The sequence below is a fragment of the Hippopotamus amphibius genome, chromosome 8 (assembly GCF_030028045.1).
Source record: "Hippopotamus amphibius kiboko isolate mHipAmp2 chromosome 8, mHipAmp2.hap2, whole genome shotgun sequence".
In the NCBI taxonomy this organism is placed as follows: domain Eukaryota; kingdom Metazoa; phylum Chordata; class Mammalia; order Artiodactyla; family Hippopotamidae; genus Hippopotamus; species Hippopotamus amphibius.
In genome coordinates, this window is record NC_080193.1 from 127,136,118 (window position 1) to 127,158,971 (window position 22,854).

The 22,854-nt window shown below is 41.3% G+C and overlaps 1 protein-coding gene and 1 non-coding gene across 2 annotated transcripts; one reads left to right on the forward strand and one right to left on the reverse strand.

The window, feature by feature from the left end:
- Nucleotides 1-1,111: 1,111 nt before the first annotated feature.
- Nucleotides 1,112-1,214, reverse strand: LOC130859697 (U6 spliceosomal RNA). Its single transcript, XR_009055260.1, has one exon. It is a non-coding gene; the product is annotated as a U6 spliceosomal RNA (small nuclear RNA).
- A 2,625-nt stretch (nt 1,215-3,839) lies between these two features.
- Nucleotides 3,840-5,014, forward strand: LOC130858893 (zinc finger CCHC-type and RNA-binding motif-containing protein 1). Its single transcript, XM_057746013.1, has one exon. It carries the CDS (start codon nt 3,995-3,997, stop codon nt 4,646-4,648), a length of 654 nt encoding a protein of 217 aa, XP_057601996.1. The 5' UTR covers nt 3,840-3,994; the 3' UTR covers nt 4,649-5,014.
- Nucleotides 5,015-22,854: the final 17,840 nt, after the last annotated feature.

Sequence of the window (22,854 nt, forward strand, 5' to 3'; positions counted from 1 at the left end):
CTTGAGGTTTTGAAAGGGATGTTATGCACTTGTACTTTTCAGCTCATCTTATCAGATAACTGTTACCCTTTAAGGTGATCTTAGGGTAGCCACTAAAATTCAGATATCATTTCACTAAACCCAGATATCTGAAAGGCCCCATCTCAGAATCAAACATCAGTGTGAATAGTTAGTTTGCTCCCCTGTGTATCTCCCTTCCTTTGTACTGTTCGTTATTTGTGGGGTAGTTATTCCATTTACATTATAAAATTTTAGTATTGAATTCATTTTTTACTCTCCTTGAAGCTGGAAAAGTCATGTGGTTCTTTTAAATTCCAAATAATGGAATTTGCTTTCCCATAATGGCCAGAAGTGAATGTTGTGTTCCTTGCCTCAGTCATATAACCTTTCACTCATTCATGGGAAAAATGAGGTTAGAGCAAAAAAAGGCAGTCATACTCTAAAAAGTTGAAACAAGTGGCTCTGCAATTTTGAAGAAATTTTCACATACATTACATCATTTTTACCCCACAGTAGCCCTATGAAGGAGGAAGAAACTGATCTATGTAATAAATGCAGGGCTGAGACACTGAGAGATAAAGTGACTCTAAGTTTTCATAGCTGGTGGGTGAAAGCGGGCCAAGACTAAACCCTTCTCTGTTTCAATCACACTCTTTGAATTGCATTTTTACCCTTGTTGTCTTCATTCACTTGACATATATTACTGAGCATCTTCTTAGTAAGAATAAGGCAGGGGTGAGTCCAGCTGAAGATAGACATGTCAGTATACAACATAATTCCTGTGCTTCAGGGAGCTTACAGTCTTTTGGGGATGGAGGCAAATGCACAAATAAGTTTAGAACTAGGCAGAATACATGTGCTAGTCAAAAGCTTGATTTGATGCATCACAGGGATCCAAAGAAGGTACAACTCATGTGCAATTGGTTGAGCCTTACTGCCTCACATTCGCATGTGTTTCGCTCTTTTTTTGAGTGAGATTTGCAGTGTTTCTCAAAGTGAAAGTTAAGGATCACCTGGATCAGGATCACCTGGAGTGGTTACTACATACAGATTCCTGGGCTCTACCTCAGAACTACCAAAATAAAAATCTCTTGGAACACAGGAAATTTTTAAAAATGTGGGATGCTTCATGAGTTTTCATGTTATCCTTGCACAGGAACCATGCTAATTTTCTCCATATCACTTGAATTTCAGTGTATGTGCTGCCAAAGCAAGCATGGGAATTTGTATTGTTAACAAGCTTCAAAGTCATTCTGACGCACATTCAGGATTTACAATCACTGTTTACCCTTGCATTTGGGTCTTTTATATATAGAATGTATAATGTAATATGAAGATTAAGTCATTAAATCATTCACTTTTACTCCATTTAAAATTGTCCCACACATGCCGATTCATTAGAATGCTATCTCTCTAAAATACTTTCATTAAAAAATTCTCTCTAAATCTCCCTTTTTCCCTCCCTCCCTCTTTTTTATCTATTACCAAACTCTGTGATACATTGCCCTCACACTGAGAGCTACCTTAACCTCTCAAAGAAAAAATGTGTTCCTGACAGCACCACAGTCCCGTTAAGTGAGCATCAGCATTTGTACTAAGTACGTTCTATTGTGTTTTCTTGAATTAAGTGTGCTTGCAATGTGTGGCCTTTCCCTATATCATTTCTGATGAGTTCTGGTAAATAATTTTGACTCATAGTGCTATCAAAAGATATAGTGTAGGTGCTGCCATAAGAAATATAAAGAGCATCATATTGGATGTTAAAATTTAAGCAACTCGATGGCTTTATGGAAATGACTGTAACAAAGGGAAAGGATCAGCAGAGGTTCAGGGTGGTGGAAATCTTTTGACATTAGAAAGGGTATCATAATATCCCTCTAACAGGGAGGATGAACTAACAATTACAAGTGGTAATGAGAAGAAACTATGGCTTGTGACATCTTGGGATTTAAAGAGAAGAAAAAAATCCACTTAAGAGGAACCTCTGGGGACTTCCCTGGTGGTGCAGTAGTTCAGAATCCACCTGCCAATACTGGGGACATGGGTTTGAGCCCTGGTCCGGCAGGATCCCACATGCCACAGAGCAACTAAGCCCGTGCACCACAACTACTGAGCCTGTGCTCTAGAGCCCATGAGCCACAACTGCTGAGCCCAAGTGCCACAACTACTGAAGCCTGAGCGCCCAGAGCCTGTGCTCTGCAACATAAAAAGACACCACAACGAGAAGCCCACACACTGCAATGAAGAGGAGCCCCCACTTGCCACAACTAGAGAAAGTCCGCATGCAGCAACAAAGACCTAATGCAGCCAAAAATAAAAAATGAATGATAAATTTAAAAAAAAATAAAAGGGGAACCTCTGGACTCAGGGATTTGATCAAAAGCGCCTGTTCACTAAAGCTCCCCTGGAACGCACACGGCTGCAGTTAGCAGAGAACACCCATAGTGCTGCGCGGATTGCGACCTCCACACCTGGCAATGTTTCACTGCAGCCAATGGAAATAGCTACGAGATGCTAGAGCAGTGGTTCTCAAACCTCAGAGAATCACCTGGAGGTCTTGTTAAGACAGAGTCCTGTGCCCCACTGCCAAAGGTTCTGACTTAGCAAGTCTGGGGTGGGGGCCTGAGAATTTACATTTCTAACAGGCTTCTAGGTAATGCTGGATGCTACTAGTTCTCAGAGCACACTTTTTGACTGGCACTGATCACTATCTGTAATAATGGAATAGTTTTTTCTTTGTATTAAACTAATATGTACTCATAGCATCTAACCTAAACACTGTGTCTATTTTTTGCATCATGGTTGAAGAAACTTAGGCAAGAAGAAAACCAGTTGGCATGGCACCATTGTGCCTGAAACATAATTGTGTTACGATTACCTAATCCTCTCTTTGACCATCAATTATATCTATTAATCTTTTGTTGTTGTTGCCTTGTCCACATATCATGGGGAGTGGGGTGGAATCCAAATGTTAATAAGTGTTAAATTATGGAGTTTTAAAAGTCAAATCAAAACAGCAAAAAATCATGAAAAAAATAATTCATGAAAGCTGACAAGCCTTTACCCTTAATCATCATCTCAAGGTTAAATAATGATCAGAATTCTTTCATCTTGATGTTTGACTATCCCATAAATATAACTGAGCTATTAGGCTCTATTTTTCATTGCAGATGAAATTGATGCATCTTTGTGTGGTGTAGTCTAACATAGTAAAATTGTTACTCTCTATGTAGGATATTCATAAAAATGTAATTATCGTAATCAGAACAGTCTTTAAGCTCATGAAAGGGGATTGCCAGATTCATGATTGGCAGTTTTCAATCAGTTCACGTATAATAAAGAAACTCCTTTAAGCAGCCCTAGGAATCAGTAACGTCTTACAGAGGGAAACTATTCTGATCAAACAACAAAGGGTGTTGGGAGATGGTGGTGAGAACTCAAATTGGCCTTCTCTGCCGGGCTTTGGGAAGGATTGAATGGAGCACTTTAACGTATTTCCTTTGATTTACTCACCAACAAGTTTAATTACCCGTGCTATTTGCTGGGAGAGTGCTTTGAAAAGAAAGAGATCATGGAAGGACCACCGTTACTGACTAGAATGCATTTACCATTTTCCTTCTTGAGTTCATAGCTTGCTAGAGAAGTAGCCCCAAGTTGCTGTGCATGCACCCTGCCTGGCACCTGGGGAGAATGCAGCAAGTGCCATCAGTGGGGCGGGGCCCTCGTTTGGCTGGAGTTCCCATTTTTCTTAATGTCCCAAATGCTCAATAAGCATAGAGATACTGCAAACAATCCCATGTTGGTGGGCTAGAGAAATAAAAACCAACAAAATAGGAAGCGGTGCTGCGGCTGCCTTCCGGTCTCCGGCCCCTGACCCTCCCAGGACCCGTGATGCCAAGGCCGCTGCAACGGGCGACGCGCAGCCGGGGCTGAGCCCCAAGTGAGCTGAGGGCTCGCGCTCTTCTGGTCTCCCGGGCCCGCCCCACCTGAAGAAATGAGTGGTGGATTGGCCCCAAGTAAAAGCACAGTGTATGTATCCAACCTGCCCTTTTCCCTGACCAACAATGACTTATATCGGATATTTTCCAAGTATGGCAAAGTTGTAAAGGTTACTATAATGAAAGATAAAGATACCAGGAAGAGTAAAGGGGTTGCATTCATTTTATTTCTGGATAAGGACTCTGCACAAAACTGTACCAGGGCAATAAACAACAAACAGTTATTTGGTAGAGTGATAAAAGCAAGCATTGCTATTGACAATGGAAGAGCAGCTGAGTTCATCCGAAGACGAAACTACTTTGATAAATCTAAGTGTTATGAATGTGGGGAAAGTGGACACTTAAGTTACGCGTGTCCTAAAAATATGCTTGGAGAACGTGAACCTCCAAAGAAGAAAGAGAAAAAGAAAAAAAAGAAAATTCCTGAACCAGAGGAAGAAATTGAAGAAGTAGAAGAAAGTGAAGATGAAGGGGAAGATCCTGCTCTTGACAGCCTCAGTCAGGCCATAGCTTTCCAGCAAGCCAAAATTGAAGAAGAACAAAATAAGTGGAAGCCCAGTTCAGGGGGTCCCTCGACGTCCGATGACTCAAGACGCCCAAGGATAAAGAAAAGCGCTTATTTCAGTGATGAGGAGGAGCTTAGTGATTAAAATTATCTATATTATGTAAATATCATTAAAAAATTTTTAAAATCTTGGAGTACCAAGTTCCATTGGGACTAAAGATTACTTTTGGAATTTGAACATAAGAACACGTAGTACCAAATAGTTTTTTACTTTAAAATAGTTCATAGAGAATTGAAAAGTAATTCTAAAGTATCATGTTTATCTTGCATCAAGATTTGCTAATAATCATTCATCTTGAAAACAGTTCATTTGAATAAAAAAGAAAACTTAATACTATCATAATAATGCTATTGTCATCCCAAGAAAAAAGGTAGATAGTAAAAAAGATTTGTTTAAGAAGTTCGTTATAAAAGTTTATTCATGATTTGCTTATATGAGGACTTTTGAAATAAATTTCATCTTTAAAACAAAACAAAAAAAACAAACAAAAAAAAAAAAAACCAACAAAATAAAGTCGACAGGCTGTTCAATATGAAGAAACTAATCTACTCAAATGAGAAAGAACTTTGTTTTTTATTCCCACTGTCTCTTTTAAAATTATCCAGTGAGGGAATGTTCTTTCCCTGCCCCTGGATGAAAACCTCCATAATCCTATGACTGATTTTAAATCACTCCCAGGTAATATAAAGTCCTACAGCCACTTTAAGTCTCCAACAGTCTCAGTAAGTGAGAATAGCCAATCTTGTGTAATAATCAGCTCCTGGAGTCAAAGGTGAAACTTTTCCCTTTATTCTCTAGGGCCTCGTGAAGCCAAGAAGCCAGGGAAGGGGGCGAGGTCCATCTTTTCCTTTCCTCGACCTACCGTTTCCAACTACTGATATCTGCCCCATCTCCCTAAACATGCTTGTCCCAGGGTCAGAGTGGGGAGAGAGAAGTAAGGTGGGGGGGGGGGGGGTGGAAGGGGGAGTTCTTAATTGACTGGCTTCTCTCTTTCTGGGCTAAGCTAGTATATTGAAAGCTGCCTCTTCCTGGTGTGGATGCTCTCACGATTCTTCAGACACCCACCATCACCCATCACTGGGGACCGCTCACCTGAGGTTCCCTAGATTAGCTAAAACATCCTCAGCTCTGCGTCAAGACTCCAGCTTCTCCCTTTGAAAGCCTGACAGCCCCTGTAGGTGGCCCTATTGCACAGGAATGAAGTTTCTTGTCTCAACCTCTCCCTCTCTCCCCTCCTCTTCTCGCCTCTTCCTCCCCTGGCGTGCCCCACCCCCCTTCTCTCTTTCTCTCTCCCAACACCAACCCACCCAGTCCAGCCACCTCTCCTTCTCTCCCACTGTTAAGACTTTCCTTTTAGTTTCCAAATGGGAGCCAAACTCCAGTTGCCAGCACCCTCCAAGCGGCAGGAGGTGTGTGTAAAGCTCTCTGAATGAGAAAGCAACTTTGGCGGGGGAGGAGTTTTCAGACTATCTTCCTCCAGAGAAACCTCATCGCTTATCTTCCCTGCCCATCTTCAAACCCCTCTTTGTTATGGGGAATGGCTGTTCCCTGCTCTTGCAGAGAATCCTGAACTAGCCGTAACGTCCTGGAATTTTCCTGGCACCGCTTACCGACACCGTTCACTCAGTGGGGAAGCTCTGCCTGGCCCCTCTTCCTCCTCTTGGCAGGGGTCCTGCCCTCAAGCTTGTACTTGTTCTGCCCAGAAGTTCGTCCTAAATCTGGGGTTCAGTTAACAGCCCACTTGGCTGTCACTCCAAGTCCTGCTCTCTACTCAGCCTCTTTCGGTTACGAAGGTGATATTTTGACCTCCATCTGCTACCTTTTGTGTTGTTTCTCGATTCGTTCAGAACCTGGGTGGGGAAGACAGGTGCTATTAATTGAGCCCTCCTCAGAGGCCTAATATCTTTTTTTTTTTTTTTTCATTTTATTATTATTTTATTATTATTTTATTTTATTTTTTTTTTTTTATTTTTTTGGGGGGTACACCAGGTTCAATCAACTGTTTTTTATACACATATCCCCATATTCCCTCCCTTCCTTGACGACCCCCCTCGATTCCCCCCCAAGGCCTAATATCTTTTTACCTTGAATGTACCCGAAGGATTGGAGTCATGTTACCAGTTTTTTGAACAACCCCTTTAAACATTTCTATCTTTTTATGGCTCCTCTCTTTGGCTTGTCATGTGTTTTATCTTGATATCTCAGTAAGAACTTCTTACTTGACATCCTGAAATGTGTCAAATGGAAAACAGCTAAAAGTTTAAGAGTTTCCTTGGGGAGTAATTGATTATAAGAATTATTTGATGGCATATATATAGCCATGAAGTAAAGATCTTTTACATAAAACTTTTAAAACATTTCAGGGAGAAAAACAACTTTCAAGGAGACTCAGATTCCTTCTTGGTTTTGCCAAAGACTACCTATCCATGATCTTGGGTACATAGCTCCATCTCTCCAGACCTAGTTTTTTTCACAAAATGAAGAGTTGGACTGAATCTCTCTGGTCCTTACCCACCTATTACCACGAACCTGTGAGACCTTGGAAGGAAGTGAAAGAATGTTTCTGCTGCTCAGCAGGCAGTGCTGGTGACACGGTGGAAAGGTTAACACCACAGGCTCCCGTGGCATTCATGAACGTGGCCTCGCTCTGCTCAAACATAAACCCTTACTGAGTGTGTACACTTGTATAAGACACCTGTGTGTGAGAGGTTTAACCCTGGACCCAAGGAACTTGTGAACATGAGAAGCTACACTGTTCACCAATATTGCTAAACAACACGATGTTTTATTTACCCAACAAACATTAACTGAGCACCTGCCATTCTTTGTACAAGACCATGGGATTGGGCTTGGGGTGTAGTGGGTACAGAGTTTCCTCTCAGAGCACCATGGTTACATATGACAGATGGGCCTACAGGAAGCCCATAATCAGGATGGGTTGAAAATGAAGTGAAGGCCCTGTGACTGTCCACACCCTTGGTCCTGTGCCTCCAAAGACAGAAGATATTTCCATTAGGAGAATGATGGTAGCGCTTCTCTTTTTCTTTCTTTTTTTTAAGACATTACTATCAGTCAGGATTCAGTGTGTTTACAGCTTGACTACTTCATAGAAAAATGTGTCTATAAAACACCTGGTAGTTGTAAAAAGGGGTAAGGCCCATAGAACCAGACAGACATATTTATTCAGCTGTCCCAAGCCATTACCAATCTCCTTACACCCAAGGATCGTCTGTCCTCCACTAAGTTTTATCTCTAATGTTCTGGCTATATAGTCAGGTAAAAGAAATTTCAGAAAATCAAAGTCCTACCTCCATGAAAAACTGCCCTTAAGTACAAACATTCTTTATGGCATTTCAGACCAGCTTTGATACTCTGAACCAGAAAGATGGATGCAAATGCATTTATCTGATGTAGCGAACACAGTAGATCCAAGTAAAAGTTATTTGTCAATGCAGTTCAGTAAGTATCTCAGTAAGTATCTCCTAAGCACCTTTCATGTACCTGGCTCACTGCATTAAGGATGCAGAAGATAGCAGAGATTCTGGTCTGTTCTCCAAGCCACAGTGTCAGAGTGGACAGGAAGCCTGCCTCCAGTGGGCTTTGAAGCTGCTCTTACCTAATCTCCAAAACTGGACCCTAACCCTGCCTTCTTCCTTTCAGTGACTTTTCCAAAATCAGCTGTGCTCACCTGCTTAAATGCACCACCTTATGCATTTTTAAAGGCTTTGCATTTTATTGTGCTAACGGGCATTTAACTCACTCAGAATTCTGATCAGGTAGCTTTTCATAAGGAGGTAGGCTCTGCATTACTGTGTCTAAGTACTTGCTATGTTTAAATCCCTTCTAGGCAGGACCCCTAAAGGAGGGTATTTCCACTGAACACATGGATAATTTTGCTTATTTAGCGAAGGAGAAGGGACACCACCTGAGAGAGATCCAAAACAATGAGACATATGAGGAAAACCTCTAAGAAGGCAGAGAAGTTGGAAGGGATTGTGCCATAATTAAGGTGATCATATTTTCCTAATCAGACACAAGGGCAGTGGCCCGACACACTGTCTGAAAGCAGGACAGATTTGAAATCCGGGATGTATGATCACCATCCTCACAGTGACCGAAGCCAGTGAGACTAGCAGCTGCTCAGAGTGGAAGTCATTCACAATGAGTCTCTGTTCGTTGAGGGATCGAGAGGAGTGGGTGGGAAGCCTGCTGATGTCACCCACTTATGAGCCAGGACTTCCTCACACAACACAAAGAAGCTCTGTTACCAAGGGTTTCATGGAACCACTTGTCATCACCTTGTCTGCAAGGACAAAGGTGCAATCTACTGACCAAAAAACAATGAACCTTTGCTTCCAAATAACACAGTCTGGGAATGCAAAATACAAGCAGGAGCATAATGTTATATGTCAACTACATCTCAAAACAAACAAAAAACAAAAAACAAAAAAAACCCAGAAGCAGGAGCAAGCACAGTAAAGGATCATCAGCTATCCTTTACTTTTTTGGTTCTGTAGCTGCTCCTTAGACAGATCTCAAACATCACAGTATTTTTAAAAAAATAAATCCTCATCACTCTGCCTGCTAATCTTGTGCATTCAATTTGAAACTTGGGAATTGTTTTGTTGCAAAGGAGGAGATTCAGAAATTCCAATTCTCCTACTTAATATGAATATTATGTCCAGCATAATGTAATAGGAGAAAAGTTTCCCTTTGCTGCCAACACTCAAAGTCAACTCTTAGTTATGTGCTTTGAGAACAAGCCTTGGAAAATATTTCAACTTCAATTCCTATCACCAACATAGAAGGATTAGGCCTCTATCTCCACTTTTAATTTGCTGTATGTTTTTTCAACTTGTATCCTATCAAAAACTGATTTTATTTTAAATATGACATCAAAACAAGTTAATTTTGATGATTCAATGATTTATGCTATGTGTATCATCATTTTAGCTCTATTAAAGTGGTTAAGAAAGACTGATTTTACAGGACAGTCAAGCTCAAAGTCTCTAGGGTTTTTCCCCCCTATATCAGGGCTTTCAATAGTAAGCAGAAACACAAGAGAAATTTATTTGAATATACCTGGTGTGTTGTTTTAGCTGCAAACGATTAACTAAAAGTGAGTTAAATACACCTTTTTTACAATCTCACTTAAGAGCTCTGGAGGGATGGCATTTGCAAGGCTGGCTATTTCAGTGGCTCAGTGACTTACTGAGCATCTGGACCCTTCCCACATTTCCATCCCATCATCCTGGGCACAGTGCTGTTAATCATTAAGCCTGATTCCTATGATCAGAAGATGGCTATTGCAGGCCCAAATAACAACCTCGCACCTCATGTAAGGAACCAATGATGGACTTCCCTGGTGGCACAGTGGTTAAGAATCCACCTGCCAATGCAGGGAACACGGGTTCAAGCCTTGCTCCACGAAGATTCCACTAAGCTCGCACGCCACAACTATTGAGCCTGTGCTCTAGAGCCCGTGAGCCACAACTATTGAGCCCATGTGCTGCAACTACTGAAGCCCGAGTGCCTAGAGCCCATGCTCTGCAACAAGAGAAGCCATGGCAATGAGGAGCCCACGTACCACAACGAAGAGTAGCCCTGCTCGCTGCAACTAGGGAAAGCCCACATGCAGCAACAAAGACCCAACACAGCCAATAAATAAATAAATTAATTAATTTAAAAAAAAAGAACCAATGATGACAGTATCCTCACGAAGAGGGAAAGAAAGAGTTCTCCAAAAACCAGGCACTTTGGAAAGTGGTCAGCCTCTTTAATAGGAACTGGGCTCTGTCAGCACATAAGAGTGAGAGGGATGGCAGCTGAATAGACAACCAACAATATCACCATAGGTGGGAACTGGGAAAATATTTACATGTATTGAAGGTTAATATGGAAGCTTCTGATTATTTTCCAAGCAGATGAGCTTACAACCAAGTCACCATTTTCTAACCAGTTAAAACAGTAAGCTATTGATACTATGTATCAAGTAGATACCTAATGAGAAAAAAATATAACATTGTCAATCAACTATATTTCAATCAAATAACAAGACAAACAACAATCATAGGTGCTTTTGCAAAATTAATCTTCCTAGCGTCAGTGGGAAGAGTAAGATTTCAGGATAACAGAGGCCAGTGGCAGCACTTCAGCATCACAGGCAAAGTACACATAATTATCATAATTAATAGCGAGGGTGGAATATCAGGCAGAGCACCTTGACCTGCAGGGATCTGTAGTGAGGGTTAATAGATTACGGCATTTTTAGGGATGGAAAAAAAAAAAAAGAAAAAAAAGTACAAATGAGAGGGTATACGTGAGGCGTGCCTAAGGGGCGTACAGCTTGAAGGTTGAGTTGAGGGGTGGTCACAAATGAACAGTTTTCTAGACAATGATAATTAATGCCTGCTGCCACCATATGCTTTCCTACGGAATTACATAATGCCACATAAGAGGTGTTCTTGCCAAAAAAACCAAGCCAAATCAGATTAAACGCTAGATCTACCACTCGGCTCATAGGATCTGCAGGGAACAGAGGAATTTGTGAAGCAACATCTCAGTGAAGTAGCAGTGAAATCCAAAAATGGAGTAAATTTAAACCTGATTAGATTTTTGATGATATTAAGGAAATTTCATCAATATTTTTGGGAGTTATAAAGGTATGTGGTTATGTTTTGTTTTGCAAGTACACCTCTTTATTTTGCTAGTCACTTAATCCAAATATGCAGTTACCTTTTTTTTTTTTTTTAAAAAGAGTCCATATCTTTTAGAGACACATGCTGAATAAAATATAGGGGAAATGAAATGACATCTGAGATTTACTTCAAATGCCTCAAAATAACCCAGTGGGAGTAGGGGTGGAGGTTAAAGTGCGGGGAATGACAGGCTATGAAGATTTACAGTCATCTATTCACTAGCAGTAAAGCCTCTGTTCATTTTGAGAAGGTGTAAATCTGGTGCACTTAGAACCAAGAAGCTTAACTTTTAGACTTTACTTGCTTTCTATAAGCACAGCAAAACCAAAAATCAAATCTCTTCACAGCAATAAGCCAGTTTTGCTCTAATAGGAATTCAAATCCAGAAAAGACAAATGCAACACACACACACTAAACAGCACAGACAGGATTCAAATTCTCAAAAATATGAGAAATGAAGACACCCTCCAAACTCCAGATTGTTTGCAAAAGTTCCATGAATACCACCCCCAATAAGGCATCTAAACAATACAGGACAAAACTGATCTGATACGTTTAGGTATTTTCCTGACTATATCTAAGCAATTCCCAGACTTCCACTTAAATCATGTTAAGACTACCTCAAGAAAACTAGGTTGGTTCACCCCTTTACCAGGATAACATAATAACAAGAGGTAGGAAAAAGTTGGAGTGGGAATTGCCCAGCAAGGACCATAAAGGGCTGAAGGAAAAAATTGTTATTTTTGGTGTTGTTCTACCTCTACAATCTTCTTACTTTCTGACTCCATCCCTCTTCGTCTCCCACCTGAGCTTGTATTGTGCCCATGTCCTCTGGCTTCCCTGAGCCTCTCTCATTTGTGCCCTCTCTCTAAATTTTCAATGCTCCCAAATTCAATTACAAGTTCAGAAATTAAGATTTCAATTAGAGCAATATATAACAAAACACTACTAGAATTTTAGATTTGTTTGCTCCCCCAAGCCATCTTCCATCAGAATTCTAATTCCCATTCTTTCCATGTGCTGACCTAATGTAGCAGTTAGGATTCCAACTACATCTAATGGACATTCTCAGCTACCAGCTCACAATCCTAAGGGCCTATCATCCTCACGCTCTCTCTCATCAGCATGTTCAGAGGTCGCATCCTAGAGCAGTCGTTATTAATATGCCTTCAATGACAGAAGCTAAGGAGGGGCTGCAGAGAAGAGAAAAGCATGCCTGATCATTCTAATTTACTTTAATATAATAAAAATTCCCAATTAAAAGTATAGTTTAATTAGTGTTTGGGAATGAGGGTCATACCAATTACTTGAATAAGGTACTGGTAAGCTTTGTCCTTCTACCTTGATGAAAATTTTGTCACAGAAATTAAAATGTAGGTTTTATAACCTTATGTGATAAGGTGTATGTAATGTAGACAGTTCCACAAAAGTTTTTACCTTCGGGGTAGTCAAGGTGACTCATGACTCCCCCAATCCTATTTTTTACGTACCCCCCCTCCGTTGAGATAATATGGAAATGTTTTAAACTATTGGGCTTTCAGGCAGGAATATATTTTAGAACAAGTCTCTAAACCTTACTAGTCATCAGAATCACCTGGGGTGTTTTTTTTTGTTTTTTTTTTTTCCTGAATCAGATTCTCAGCCAGAGTGGGAGAAAGGAAGTGGCTGGGGTAGGAGTGTTTTTAAACTCTCCATGAGATTCTAATAGTCAGGTTTGGGCACTACGTTGAAAGCACAGGGCCACCTCCCAGGACCTCAGCCACGGACCTGCTTGGAACTGTAAAGACGAGGCAGAAAAGCCTCTCTGAGCCCCAGCCTGCTTCCCACCTACCCGGCAAAATGCATTGCTTCTCTGTTCTCGGACCCCTGTAATCCAGGCCACCCAGTTCCGCTACCCCTACTTCCACACAAGCAGGTGATTCCTCCTGTAGAAAAAAAGAAAATACGCTTATTAGGACCCTAAATATGGAGCTTCGCAAATAGCTCATTTCATTTACTGATGACAATACCGGTGCAAGGTTGGTTGTGCCACCATTTTGTAGCTGAAAAAACTCAGGCTGAGATGATTCGAGTGTGATTTTGCCAGGTTTTCCCCACGGTTAGTCTCAGAGGGCTGATTTGGAACCCAGTGCTATGGGACAGGAGAGATTATTGATGTAGTCATTTGTACCCTGTTCTTACTTCTGTTGGAGACCTACTTAGAAGGGAAAGGTGATTTTCTCCTTTCCTCTCTAGAAGGAAACCTGGCTTTTGTTGAGGCATAGGACCCTCTTATGCTCAGGTGTAAGAGCTTTAAGAGTTTCTTCGTGGTTAAGAACTGGAAAAAGCCCCAATCCAGACTCTGAGAATTCTTGACTCTTCAAGAAAAGCAGCTAGAATTATCCTAAAAAGGGAGGAGGTGAAAGGCAATGTTTCACAGGGACGACAGCTATGCCGCTACCCTGAGAAGATGGGTTCCCAGAGGCCGGAGAGGGGTGTGGACATTACTTGCATCCGAGTGTGTAGAGCAATGCAGAGCTTTCCAATGCACCACCACAGCTACAACAGGGCAAAGGACGTGTCACCCTCAACCAAACTTAGGCAGCTGTCCCATCTCGAAACCTGACTCATGGGGAATCCCAGAAAATGAATTAACATTCACTACACACCCATAGCGTACCTAGAACATTTACCCTCAAGCCCAGGACGTCCTGAGAGCCTTCGGGTGTGGCGCCGATGGCAGCCCTGCCTGCGCAAGTTTTCATTCTCGTTCCGGTCTCCCACAGCTGGCTGCTGAGGTGCGCAAAAGGCTGCACTTGTGTGCAGGGCCCTTCAGGTCACGTTCGGAGACCTTCGCTACCTGCTCACGGAATGTGGTCATCTGCTCACAGATTCATAGCATGATTCTTTATCAGAATAAACAAACAGGGTGAGTGAAAGAAGCCAGACATGAGAGAACACAAACTGTGTGTTCAATTATATGAAGTTCTAAAACAGACTAAACTGACCCATAATGACAGAGGTTAGCACAATAGTTACCTTTGGCCAGGTACTGACTGGGAGGAAGCACAAGGGAGCCTTGTAGGGGGCCAGAAACATTCTATAGCGTCACCTGGATGGTGATTACACAGGTGTAAACACGTGAAAATTCATTGAGTTGTGCCTTTAAAATATGTGCATGTTACTGTTGTCATGGAAGTGTTACATAAGTGTTATGTAAATGTTACCTCCACAAAATACATAATAAAAGCAAATAAGCTAACAAACTTGGATACTAAACAATAACGTACAATGACCTACCAGCTCCAGCTTGCTTATTACTAGGGCCACTTAATCCTCTCTTGCTGACTCAATCCCTTCCCAATTCCTAAAATTAATCTGGCTCCCTGCGCCAAAACCGCACAAGAAATTTTAAAAGCCAGAGGAGAGCACTCAGCCCAATAGCCCTCACCCATGGGATAACCTGTAGCATGATGTGTGTGTGCAGAGATGACAGCCAGACTGCCCAGGGATTTGAACCTCTGCGACTTTATGATTACAGCCTTAAGCAGCTTACTTAAATTCTCTATTCCTCAGTTTCCTGATCTGTGTAATAGGTTTAAAACTCAGGACTAAAGATTAATCCATGTAAAAGCACTCAGTAAATACCCAACATCATTCAATGCCAAGCCTATGATGAGCACTTTACCAATATTGTCTCATTTAATTCTTAGAGCAACGTTGTCTGAAATCTGGTGTCATCCCTATTTTAAAGTGAAGAAACTGAAGCTCACAGATGCTAACCTTGCTTAAGCTTACACAGTTGGAAAGGGGAAAAATCGGGGTTTGAACTCAGGTCTGTTCTTTTTCTGTTAAGGGGTTACCCTGACCCCCACCTGGGGCCCTCCCAACCCCTGCGTCCCATTGGCTTCCTCCTGTGGCTCCCTGCTGCTGAGACTGGACCACACAGCCCACTTTTTAGAGAACTTTCTAGTCCTTCAGATTCTGTCTAAGCTCCAGGTTCAGAATAATCAGCCTGAGTAACAGGCAACCGTTGGATCAAGATGATGAACTGAGCTCATAAGATCACGTCCCTTCCACCCAAATTTTATTACAATGACAGGTGCAAAGTGTTTTTAAAGAAAATTCACATGGCACTGATAAAACAGGAAAAGGCACTATTATCAGAAAAACTAGAAATATTTGAAAGGTAAAAGTTAATCAGCGTTGACAAGAGTGAAGAAAAAATCACATCCAGAAACTGGCTGCATAAAACAGACCAAATAAGTGATTAAAATAATGGGAAGAGCAAATGCAGAGTTTCCATACCCTGAGGGACGCTTACAATAATACAGAAGAAGGCTCTGAATCAACCATCAGGATAATTTATTAAAAGCTGTATTCAGAACATGGGGCCTACAACTACCGCGCCCACGTGCCGCAACTACTGAAGCCCGTGGGCCTAGGGCCCGTGCTCCACAATGACAAGCCACTGCACTGAGTCCGTGCGCCGCAACGAAGAGTAGCCCCCGCTCTTCACAGCTAGAGAAAGCCTGCGCACGACAACGAAGACCAAACGCAGCCAATACGTAATTAATTTTTTAAAAAAAGAACATGGGGCCTATTGGCCTTCCCCTGCCCCTAAACTAGCAGAAAGAAAACATCAGGAGCGTTTTCAGAGGGGCAGAGGGGAATGGGAGGTGAGCACACAGGAGGACGTGTTGATCAGGGGTCCCCAATCCCCCGGTCCATGGACTGGTCCACCGCCTGTTAGGAACCAGGCTTCACAGCAGGAGGTGAGTGGCCCCATCGTTCACATGACCACCTGAACCATCCCCACCCCACCCCGTCCATGAAAAAATTGTCCTCCACAAAACTGGTCCCTGGTGCCCAAAAAGTTGGGGACCACTGTGTTAGGTGACAAGGTAGCTCTACAAGGAACAAAATGGTCACAGCCTGCCGCCAGTGTGAAGCCTTCCTTGCTTTTAGCATCGCAACAGAGAAATACTGCAAGTGTGTAGTGCCCGAACAATTGCTGCCCGAACAATTTTCCACAAACAGTGGCTTAAAACAGCACAAATTTGCTACTTCACCTAGATCAGAAGTCCAGGACTAAACTCAAGGTGTCAGCATTCCTTTCTGAAGACTAGGGGAGAATTTGTCTTTTGCATTTTCCAGCTACCAACAGCCACCACATACCTTAGTTCACGGCCCCCTTCCTCCATCCTCAAAGATAGCAACGTTGCATTGCTCCGACCCTTCTTTATAGTCACGTCTCCCTCTGATCACAGCTGGGAGAGCTTCTCCACTTTTAAGGAGTCATGTAATTGGGCCCACCTGGATAATTCAGGCTAATCACATTTTCTCAAATTGTCTAACTTAGTCACATCTGCTAAGTCCCTTTGCCATTTAAGGGAACATGTTCACAGATTCCAAGAAGTAGGCTGTGGACATCTTTGGGGCCATTTTTCTGCCTACTACATGTGGTTATTGGGCTCCTGGCAGATAACCCTGCTTTCAGGTTTGGCAATTCAACTGTTAACTGTTCTACCCAGGACCTGAATCTGGAGTGACACCCACAAAGACTGGCAGCAATGACATAACCAGACTGTTCCTACAGAGCATCCTTGGTTGTGGCCCCCTTGGTTCCTGCTGGTTTTCCAAGGCTGATTTTCAGCCTTTTAGATAATTCTTTGAGCTACTCAATAGCCTGCCAATAAATTATTTTTCTGCACAAATTAGCCAGAGCCAATTTCTGCTACTTATAATCAGAGAAGAAGCAGATTAGCATCAGACTTCTGATCAGCAATCTTGGGTGCTAAAGACACCTGAGTAATACCTTCCAAAGTCTGAAAGAAAAACGATTTTGTACCTAGAAATCTATACCAAGGCAAACTTACAATCAAGTGTGAGAGCAAATTGGAGACATTTTTAACATACATGGATTCAGAAGTTTTGCCACAATCACACTACCTCTAAAATAACTACAGTACTCAAAAATGCACTTGAACAAAACAATGACGAAAGGTAACCCAAAGGAAAAAATGATGTGGGATGAAGGGAAAAAACTGAGTCAAAACAAACAGTAAAATTTAACTAGAATAAAACGAATTTGGTAAAATTGCTTACACTTGTAGAGGCAGAAAGAGGACTTCAGAGAAAAATTTCTTGTTTAATGGAAAGAGATAAAGATGGATTAATTCTAGATGCTGATAAAAACATGTATAACCATGAGAGTTCAAATTTTAAGTTAACTATTTAAATAACTGAGACTGAATTCATAACTTTGCAAACACTTGAAGGAAATGGAATAAAGAAAAGTTGGTCAATCTAACAAAAGACAGCAAGAAGAAACAGCAAACAAAACAAAAAACCCCAAAAAACCAAACTGGAATAGAAAACATAAGCCAAGATAGCATGAGTATATTTAAACATATTAACAATACAAAACGTGAATGAGTTAAGTTCCCGTATTAAAAAACCAAGTTTTGATTTGGAGTAAAAATAAGTCCAGCTATAGGCCATTACAATTAAAAGGAAAGAAGGTTATTTCCAAATGATAAAAATCACAATTCACTGACAAGACACGAGAGTCAAGAACACTTATTCTCTTAATACATAATTTTAAAATTCAACAAGCAGAAGACGTTAGAAATACAAGAAGAAATAAGAATTGATCAATCTATATTGATGGTGGAAAATTTTAATACACCTATTTGAGAAATTAATAGTATTTTAAGATAGTATATTTGAGTGATGCGTATAACCACTTGGAATTACACACAACTTTGTAAAGATCACAGGGACTCTTCCATTGCACCAAATCCAACTGTCTTCATTTCACTCCATCTCTCAACAGTAATTGACACTTGGTGCCCCCTCTGCCCAAAATGTTCTCTCCCCGAGCTCCAGAGATGCCCTATTCTCCTAACTTTCCTACTACTTTGTGAAGCCAGTGTGCCCACCCTGCTTTGCTGGCTCCTCCTCCTATTCCTGACCAGTACTAAGGTAGTCTGGGCTCAGTCTTTCCTTTCCTCTCTCTCTACACTGCCTTTCTATATGGTCTCACCCAGTTCTCAGTCTTTAAATATCATCCCTGTGCTAACGACTCCCAGATTTATTTCTCCAGTCCTGAATTTTCCCCTGAGCTCCAGATTCCTTTATCCAGCTCTACTTGAATATCAACAGAGATCTCAAATTTAACATGTCCCAAGCTAAACTCTTGAGTTTCCCTACATCCATCCTAAAATTTTTATTGTTGTTGTCTAAGATATTTTTATCATGGTAAAATACAGATAACATTTACCGCTGTAACCATTTTAAAGTATAAAATTCCATGGCATTTAGTACATTCACAATGTTGTACAATCACTTCTACTGTCTAGCTCCAGAACTTTTTCATCAACCCAAATGGAAACCGCCATTAAGCAGTCATTCTCAAGTTCCTCCTCCCACCCTGAGCCCCTGGCAAACATTAATCTCTTTTCTGACTCTATAGATTTGCTCATTCCTATAAATGGAATCATACAATATGTGGCCTTTTGTGTCTGGATTTTTTTCACTTAGGATAATGTTTTCAAGGTTCAGCCATGTTGTAGCATGTGTCAGTATGTCATTTCATAGCTGAATGATATTTCATTGTATGGCTATACTATATTTTGTTTATCTTTTAATGCATTGATGGACATTGAGCTGTTCCACTCATACACACCAAAGTTCTTCTCCCAATGCCCCGCACTGTTTCCCTCCTCAATCATCTCTCTCTCAGTTGGTGGCACTGCCACTGACCCAGTTGTTTAGGCCGCAAACCTAGGAGTCATCCCTGACTCCTCTCTTCCCTTGGCCCCACCCAACCCCTGACATCCAAACCATCAGCAAGTCCTAACTGTTACAACACACAGGTGTGTCCCAATTTTGGTCCCATTTCCACCCTCCCCCAGCTACCACCTAGTCCAAGCTACTGTCCCTCTGGCCACAACTAAAGGTCTTTTTGCTTCCTTTCTTCCCCCTCCAATTCATTTCCCCACAGCAATCAAAATTATCTTCTGTAAGTATTAATCAGATCACACAACATCAGTGCTGAAGACCCTTCAATGGCCTTCTATCAATATCACACTGGAATAAAATCTAAATGCCTTGCTACGGCCAGCAAGGTTAGCACGATCCAGCCCCTGTCTACCTCTGTAAGCATCTCTCCTACCCTCTCCAGCCACATTAGTCTCTCTCAGAGTCTCTCCCCCAGCAAACACCTTCCTGACCTAGGGCCTTTCTATTCCCTGAGCTTCTGCCTGAACACACATCTTCTCCCTTAAATTTGCTTGGCCTCCTCCTTCTTATCTCTGCAGAGAGGCCTTCCCTGACTCTCCTAACTGAACTAGAGCCCTCACCCCAGTCTCTCTAACCCTTTGCCCTCATACAACTTAGAACCCTATAACATTATATGTTTATATCTCTTTCTTAGCTGTCTCTCCCCACCAAGAAAGTAGGTACTTTGCCTTCAGCCAAATCCCCAGGGCCTAGAGCATTACCTAGAATATATGAGGCATCCAGCAAATACTTGTCACTTGAATAATGAATGAACTGCATTATACAGACACATAAAGTATTTTGTGCTCAATAAACAGAATATCCATTCTTTGCAAACATCCTTGAACATTTATATGATTAGGCCATGAAGCACCCTTCAACCATGTGGTTGAGAGTATAAATTAGAGTTAGATTTCTGGTGAATAATTTGATAACATCTATCTGATTTTAAAGTGCACATATCCTTTGAACTAATACGATATATTAAAAAGCCCCCCCTTTCCCCATGAATTTCACTGGCACCTTTGTGATAAATCAAGTGATCCTCTGTATGCGGGCCTATTTCTGGGCTCTCTTCTGTCTGCTTATCTATTGTCTATTTGATCACTTTCAGTGATGATATGGAGGTTTGTATGGATCTGAGGAAAGTTTCTTTTCCACAATGTATTTTTTTCTGTTGTTCTATGTCCTAGAACTTATTACTCTATACAATAATAGATTTAGTAAAAATTTAGTATTACGGTAATACAGAGAATACTTTTGGTTTTGGTAGGAAGATTTTTACCCTATCTAGAAGAATATTCTAGGACACTGTCCTCCTGTACCTTGGTGTGTGTCGGGAGGCAGGGAGCAACATTATTTCTTTAATTAAAGGAACTGCCACTTTGCCTTTTTATGTTGTTGTTCAATATTCCTCTCCCCTCCCCAAGTTCCTGAAGGACACTGAAATGATACAAATATGTTGCAAATAACACCGAAAAGGTGACATGTTTTGAATAGCACTCAGGTATTTGAAGCAAAATATCTTATAAAACCAACTCTTGGTTTGAGAAATTGTCACTGTGTTCCATGGTGCTGAAGCAACTGAATATATAACCACGTGGAAATGTAAATGAACACGAAAGACTCAAACTCTTTGTCATGAGAAGGACTCCAGCAAAGTAGACTTATTTGTCCATTATGTGAACAGGAAGAAGAGAGAGCCGAGGATCCTTTTCTGATCATGTTTATATCACTTGGAAATGTAGGTGTCAACTACAACATTATTACCAGGACAACAAATAAAGGCTTGCTATCCTAACAAGCCTTGACAGGTAAGATAGGTGTCACTGAAGGTTATGTTCACAAGACATGGCAATAATTTCTAAAATCTCTAGCATCTACAAGAGTCCTTTGTTCAAATAATAATTTCAGTGATAGATTTATATTAGAACAGAATGAGCTGGTGGCAGTTATGAATATTTGTGCAAGACTTCATATCACATAGGAAACAAGGCAGGTGTTCTTGTGAGAGTTCACATTGAACACCTTACCTCATCAGATCCTTTCACCAAGTTTTAAGATGAGGAAGAATGCCTCTCCCTTTGTAGCTGCAGTAGAGAAGAAATATCTTTCTCATCTCTTTACTAGACTTTTTTTGTTAAATTATGAAGTTCTATATTTTCAAAGTTGGTCTTTGAAATATCTTGTTAGCATTAAAAGCAGAACACAGACCTGTGGGGCTCAGGTTCAAAATGAAAAACTGGATTGTTAGGATTTGACTTGATAGTAGTGAAATAGGAGCAATGCATCTTCCACATTACAGAAGAACAAGAGGCAGACAGACATCAAACTTCTTATCAGAAATACAGGTACTAACACACAATGAGGAAACTGCTACCAAGTTCTTTGGTAACATGATTATAAACTAGAATATTGTACCCAGACAAACACAATTAAGTGTGAAAGTAGAATGAAGACATTTTCAGACATGTAAGAACTTGGAACATTTACGTCTTAACATGCTTATTTTTGGAAAAAAACTTTGCAGCAAAACAAGAAGGAAAAAAGGGGAAGACCAGAGACCCAGGAAACAGCAAAATAAATCCAAAGAGCAGAAAAAGGAAGTCCCCATCTGATTCATTGTGGAGCAAGATGAAAGAGCAACCAGGAGAGACTGGATGATGTGATGCCCAGGAGGGAGGGCGGTAGGAAAAAAAGGGGGGAAGGGGAGTGGAGGAGGAGAATGGTAATAAGTGATTGTATAACAATATAAGGAAATAACTGGGAAAAGTTGAAACCAGACAAATGGTACCAAAGACCAAAAAAAACAAAAAACAAAAAAAACAAGTAGCAATACCAGAAACAACAACACACACACACTTTAAAAAGGGAAATAAAACCATAGTGTGGCCCTTGGTTTCAAAGTAAAGAGACAACTACCCTTTGGGGATAAAAATTTAGTGCTGGAGTGTAGTGGCCCATCAAATTGGATGGATAAAGTCTGTGTAAATTACAGAAGGCCTTCAAAGCTGGGCTTAGAGATTTGTGTCCACAGTCTGATAAGCACAGAGAGCCATACCGGTTCTTGAGGAATAGAATGAAAAGTTAAAGGCAGAGCTGCAGTGATGTTAGCCTGGCAGGAGGAAAGGCAGAGAGTCAAAGGATAAGTCTGTTGCAATTTTCCAGGCATGAGGTGGAGGAATAAAAGGACAATAGGGAAGGAAAAGAGAACAACCAGTAAGGCATTTCCTACAAGGACTACAGGACTCTGGTACCAGTGGGTAAAGAGTGGAGATAGTTGCAGTGATTTCTGGTCTGTGAACTGGGAAAACAGTGATGGCTTTTATCTAGTGTTGCTGTTTTACTGTTACGCCCATACTTCCCCTCCTCTTCCTCCTTCTTCTACTCCTCTCTCCAAGTCGACAGTAAGCTCCTTGCTTGTAGACTAAAGCCTGTGTTCGTTTCCTTGACAGCAGCACTGGGTCCTCCAACAAGAGTCATTTGGCTGGTGCTGGTGACTGTGACTGTAGGTGGTGGTGGCGGTGAGGATGGTGGCGGTGAGGATGGTAATAATGATATTTCGGTGCCTTAAAGACAGTGGGGAGGAGAAGTGACCTCCGGCATGAAGTAACAATGGTAGAATCAGAACTCCCCAGAGGTATCAGCTCCTTTTGGGAACTGGAAGACAGTACTTTTGAAAACACTGCTGTTACTTCTGTAGTGAAATCCCTTCATTTTTCCTTTCTTTAGTATCCTTTACTTAACTCTATCTATACAGGTATCCCCTGCTTTTCCAAACTTTGCTCTACACCACTTTGCTCTTACGAAAGACCTACATTAGTACCT

Coding starts and splice junctions, on each gene's coding strand:
- LOC130858893 (XM_057746013.1), top strand. CDS start 3,995: ATGAGTGGTGGATTGGCCCCAAGTAAAAGCACAGTGTATGTATCCAAC.